A 6,209-nucleotide genomic window follows, 5' to 3' on the forward strand; every position below is an offset into this window, starting at 1 on the left:
TGGTTTTGTTTTTGTTGGAATAAATGAGCTGAATGGATGGACGGACGCGGCAGTTACGCGCGAATGTATATGTTCCCAGTCGAGCCGCATTGTTTGGATTTGTTCCGTTTGTTGGCCAAATAGTAGCAGCATCTAATAGCTTATTGGCAGTGGAACATGTGTTCTGGATGAAAACAGATCAAATACGTTAGTGTTGCTTTCGCGTACTTGTTTTGTTATCAAAGTGTAATATTAAACCTAAAGTGATTATTTTAAGAGTTCGATAAAATTTGTTTGGTATATTTGTCCACACGAGTAGTTCGTCTGCATAAATGTCAATTTTATTATTAGAAGTTTCATTATCGAAATAGAGATAGCAAAAAAAAAACTATATTGAAGATAAATTCACCAAGAACGGTGTTCAAATACTATTTACGAATAAGTGAAAAGAACTGTGTGCGAATATCTGAAATACAAATCTTACGGTCACACTGGAACAATTTGTTGTGGCATTTAATGAAATGGATTTGATTAAATCAAGCTGAATTGCTGTTATTTCAACGCTACATGTGACCGATTTGTTGTTTTGAATCTCAATTAGCTCAAGCATTGACCAATATCATACAAGAGTAGAAAAAATAAGTGACATTTAATGAATATACTCATGAGTCATACATCGAATTTATTATTGCTAACATTTACTGATATAATTAAATGTTAATGATTATTTTTTTCTTTTATCTTACTTGATTGCCGGATTGATGAGTAAAGATGTGTTATCCATTCACATGCTGACACTTTGTTTCCATTTTCGTCTCACATACTGATGCACAGCATATAGATCACACCGGTTTGAATTTGATTGGAAAGAAAAATTATCATTAACTTTTCTTTCTGAACAACATTGATAGAGCTTAGCACAAATCAACAAACTTTCAGCTGAAATAAAAAAAACAATACTTTGCTGACATAAATGTGAAATACGGAAGTGTTTTTCTGAATATTTATGGAACATTTATGCTTCATCTGTTGTTTTATTCTGGATGCATTCAAGTTTTAATTCTTGCAATCTCTTTACATCAATACCGAAATTCTACATAAAGAATTTTTATTCGAAGAAATAGCAGCGAAGTGACATCAAATCTAAATTAAAGCCATTTTCAATGCAAAGAGCTATCGAAAAAAATATTGCCATATTTTATTACGCCTCATAATTTATTTCGAACAAATAAACTAATTTTATCCGAAGAAAAAGAATTGTTCCAGCGATTATTATAACGGCATATTAATATAAAAACCAACCGCTTACATGCGCTTACTCCAGTACAAATCCACATGAAAATGTGATTCAAACGAAAATACATGGGAAAAGGTCTCTCTGTTTTTTCTAAAATATATGATTAATAGTTGAAACTTAACTCAATTCAATGGAACTACAAAATCTACACCAAAACAGTGAAATCATTCCTTTCATGAAAAGTATTGAAATGGAAGAACAGAAGCGAGGCGAAAATGAAATTAAATGAAAAAAAAAACAGTGTACGAATCAACATCATTCATTCTAGCCTGATTCATCGAAATCACTTCAGCGCAATTCCCATGTAAGAAATGATATTGTGCGCGAGCAATTACTGATAGTGATAACACGCACACTCGAACACAAAATAATAATTCATGTGGAATATTCACTCAACATTTTAGTCATATACAACGATCCGTAGCTGTGTAAAATTCCTTTTAGCTGTAGGAAAGTTAACAAATTGTAAAGATTTTGTGTATTATAGATAAGATAATGAATGTTAAGTGCATTTAGTGAGCTGCGCAGTTCTAACTTTTCAAACTGAACATCGATAAATGTCGAATTAAATGTATTTACTTCAAATAACATAACATTACAAATCCTATAAGAACCATACCGTTTTTATACGATTATCATTTTCATTTTTACCGATGCACCAATATATTGTTAGCCTTTTGTAGGTGGATGATAAGTTCATTTGAACGATAAGATTTGAAATCATAGCATGATAAAGATACAATCAGATGGAATATCAGGATTTCTATATTTGAATAGTGACTAAATTTTGATTCGTGTAAATCAAAGCAGCTGGTATTGGTATGGGTAAAAAACAAAATTTCAAAGTCACGCATTTATTTACTATCTTTTCCGAAATTCTAAAACATGGAAAGAGTTGTGACGTGTCGGTAGTTCTTCTTTTTATTGCGATTACAACGATCGTTGGTTGATCTAACGAATTTCTTAGACCTAGAGAGTGAACAATATTTAGAGAAAAAGAAAAGGAGAGAGAGAGAGAGAGTGGAAAAGAAAGCAAAGTATGTGTGTGTGTTCAAATAATAAAAAAAAATCATGATAATATTTTGAGTCTACTTGTCAGGCTTAAAATGCAAAAACATGATTAAAGTATAATGAAGTATGTACAAAATTCGACGCATCATTTACCATTGAAGCAGAACTAAAAACATCAAACAATTAATTCTAGTCATTGACGCGAAATTTTGCCAAACCGAAATCAATTATTTTATAAATTCACCAATCATGGTTTTCAAGTGAGATTGTGTGCGAATGATGAAAGTATTATAAAATTGAGAGGAAAATTACTATTCGTATGTTAATTCGCTCATTTGAATTTTTTTTGCGAACTCGATTTAACCGTGAATGAAAGCGCAAATTGAATGCTACTTTGTGTAAATAATGATTGAACCTATTTTTGTTACAGCTCAAAATCTATTAAGAATGCGTGTGGTCAATGTGTCGTAAATCAAAGTAGTATGCAAATGAACGTGTGACGAATCATACTGTTAATACTCATTTAAAGATATTGATTTGATAAAAGTCTAAAGAAAATGATATAAATCTTGAGAAATCTCACACATGACAGCATTGATTTCACATCATTTGACTATTATCAACCTGAGTTTGAAATTTCCCGATTTTGATTTTCAAAAACTAATTCAAAATATAATTTCTTTTCTTTGCAGGTCATTTGAAAAATGCATTGCAATACGATAATCACATGATTTAGAACAAACTCTGGACAAATTAATAGAAAAATAGACTCAAAATAACGAAACAAATAAACAAAAACATATTGTAGGCCATTCCTGATACTATATGATATAAAAACAGTTGCATGAAGAGCACACCTATTCAGTAAGTTCCTTATGAGGGTCAAGATTGAATGCAATTTGAATAGTGTGTAAGGTAGATGTGTACGTGAGCAACCGGCAACAATAGGATCTTTTTGGCATAGGGAAAACGTGACTGCAATACAGCAATAGGGAATATTAATATTCAACCAACATTCAAATGACGTCAGTATTGAATGAAGGGACTCTCGAGAATGAGGTCGTTGGCAACGATTTACCGCTGACTTTTAAGGTAATCAATGCTTTGAAATATATTCTATCAAGATTGATTCATAGATGTATTGAGCTCGATATTTTTTTTCTCTTTCGGATAAGATCATAGATATTTTAACAGGTGAATCCATTTGCCTTAATGTTTGAAATTTCTTTCCGTACTTGTGTGTACAGTGTATTCGTTGGTGTTTTTTCATTGAAAAAATATTTGCTTGTCCATTTTAAAATAGTTTACTTGTTCTGTGGATAACTTTTTTTCCCTATATTTATCTGAAATACTCCCATATGTGCCGGTAATATCTTGTGCTCATTTTATATGATGAACTAAACAGCTTGCTAGCCAAAAAAAAGTCATTTACCATTTCCGTTTAATTTACTCGTGCGGAACCAAATTAACCGGGGGAAAGTACATGTTTGTTGCTGTGATGGAAGTATATGTTCATTCAATCAACATGAAATGTTTTAATGTTATTGTTTTTGGTTAATCCATAGTTTCGCAGAATTTTTATAAAAAAAATAGTTAACCATTTTCATTTAAAACAATATTATTCAAATTAGAAAACGCACTTAGCCAAATATAACCTGCATTTATTTGGCCAAGATAACTACCGAAATAGTGGAAGGAAATTAATTTTTTTCAGCCCAATTTGAATGAGTCTAGTTACGATTCGAATGAACAACAACAACAAACAAACAAAGAACAATTTAAGTACTGAACGAGATTGTTTTTAAACAGGTTTTAATAAAACCGAATTCAATTTCAGCACAATAACGCTTTAATTGTAAGCTTTGATAGTATCAGCGACATAAATCTCCGAACAATTTTGTGTACAGTCCGAGATTTTTTGAAACAAAGCATTGTTTACGTGTTCTTTTCCATTTTCTTTTGTTTGAAAAAAATATATTGTACTATCGCACAAAAAAGAGAAAGAAGAAAGAAAAGAGAGAAGAGATGAGAAAAATGTTGTTGGTTTCGTATTGCTTGTCGAATGTCGTATTTAAGACTTTTTCTGTATTCTTCCGTTTCACCTAAACATATGAAAGAAAAAATGGTACAAAACTAAGAAATTAGTGAAATTGCATTGAAGGCAAATACGGATCCAAGAAAACAATTCACAGCACATAGCCGTACAGAGGTCGCCGGTAATAGTACTTTCTTGTAAATTGCTTATTTTTCATCCATTGAATGTATATATCACGTGTGAACTATCGCATTATTTGTACCAATAATAAATGGACAACTCAGCAAACACATTAAGCTAGATTGACCAACTACCGTTTTCCATTCTCAAAAATCGTTCAATTGTTGCTGCTCAATCCAGTTCAAACATGTTTTCCATCGATGAAATACCGTTTTCCGCAGAACGTTATTCCATGAACATTCATATATGGTGAATCAACGTCCGCAACACAAACGAACGTACGTCAATTATATTTTTTTTGTCGAAAATAACATTCTGCCACTATCAAACGGTATTAAAGTGGTCGCAGTGAAAGGGTCGAATATATGGCAAGGATACAAAATAAATGGACAATTTAAAACGATTGAGCAAATGGGTATTGAATATATTTATTTATATCACATGTCTAATTAGTATTTGTAAATGAATATGTATCTCAAATATTCCATGCTTTCTCATTAGACTGATGTACAGTTCATGCATACCCACCACAAATTAATTTCTACTCATGAATCCACGTTTGAATATTATTGATTTGGACGGTTTTTTCTCCCGGAGAATAGAATTATTATATTTGGCCGTTAGAAATTCAGCTATTTAGAATATCACTTTACCTCCAATGAAAGCAGGCATAGATTCACGACCAGTTTGTATTCAAAGCGAATCATTGAACATTTTCTATATAATTTCAAATTTCAATATATGTTAAACCATTGCTCATAGCGATTTAACCATTAAACAGAGCTATTGTCGGCAATACATCAACCAAACTTCCTCTTTTTATGTGTTGTTCATTGTTCACTTGTGTAGTGTATGATAACTATGATGATATTCTGGTTGTGTGGTATTGAAAGCACACAAATTGAAGATACAGTGACAATAGCACCCGACTAAAAAACAAACAAACAAATAAACAGCAAAGTAATAATAAAATGGACTCTATCACAATCATGAATTTCCTGTTATGCATTGAATTCGAGTGACATGCCGCCTTTAAATGAATGTGCGTTGAATAGTAAGCAAATGAGCTGTATTTTGTCACCGAAAAAAGTCACATTGAATTTATGTGATTAATCTTATGGGCCATCTAAATACGATGTATTAAGTACTGTTTCTATCCATTGAAACCCATTAAAAGTATAGGTAAACATTTGGTAATATCTTTTATGATAATTCCAATATAATAAAGCCAATTCCAATGAATCACGATTTGGTTGACACCTTCAACTCTTAGTTTTACCATCACTATTACCAGATGACATGTGAGCAATTCATGCAACTACTTAGAAAACTTTACCATTTGATACTTGGTGGGCATAAAAGTTGGAAACAATTTATAGGACTTATTTAAATGATACTAAAAAGTACCAATAAATTGTAATCTAAGCTTTGGATTGGCATATACTGCGTCTCTACTGGATATTACGTTGATTGAATAATATTCATAAATGAAGTGAATTTGTACTCATTTGCTTCCAAGCCAAATGGATCAAAATGTTTCTATACACTTTGAAGCAGAAGAAAATCAGGGTTTGATTTTTCCCATCCGCTCGATAGAGCCTCCATCGATTGAATCGAAAGAGTTTTTCAAAAGAGACTCTTTCAAAAGAATCTTTGCAACAATTTTCAATATTCTGCTACAAATTACGGCTGTAAACTATATTCAAA

At 31.6% G+C, this 6,209-nt stretch overlaps 1 protein-coding gene across 17 annotated transcripts in view; it reads left to right on the forward strand.

The window, feature by feature from the left end:
• Positions 1–48: 48 nt before the first annotated feature.
• The window catches only part of LOC129578460 (uncharacterized), an 8,764-nt gene continuing 2,603 nt past the window's right edge, over positions 49–6,209 (forward strand). For 2 of the 17 annotated variants that reach the window (XM_055467104.1, XM_055467120.1), the window contains exons 1-2: positions 49–186; positions 2,980–3,379. In XM_055467104.1, coding sequence (XP_055323079.1) covers positions 3,308–3,379 — 72 coding nt within the window. In that variant the 5' untranslated portion in view covers positions 49–186; positions 2,980–3,307. The other 15 variants (XM_055467107.1, XM_055467119.1, XM_055467112.1 and 12 more) reach the window with 14 other exon arrangements.

The sequence above is a fragment of the Sitodiplosis mosellana genome, unplaced genomic scaffold (assembly GCF_009176505.1).
Source record: "Sitodiplosis mosellana isolate CC-2019 unplaced genomic scaffold, AAFC_SMos_1.0 Smas_scaffold_6226, whole genome shotgun sequence".
NCBI classification, from domain to species: Eukaryota; Metazoa; Arthropoda; class Insecta; order Diptera; family Cecidomyiidae; genus Sitodiplosis; species Sitodiplosis mosellana.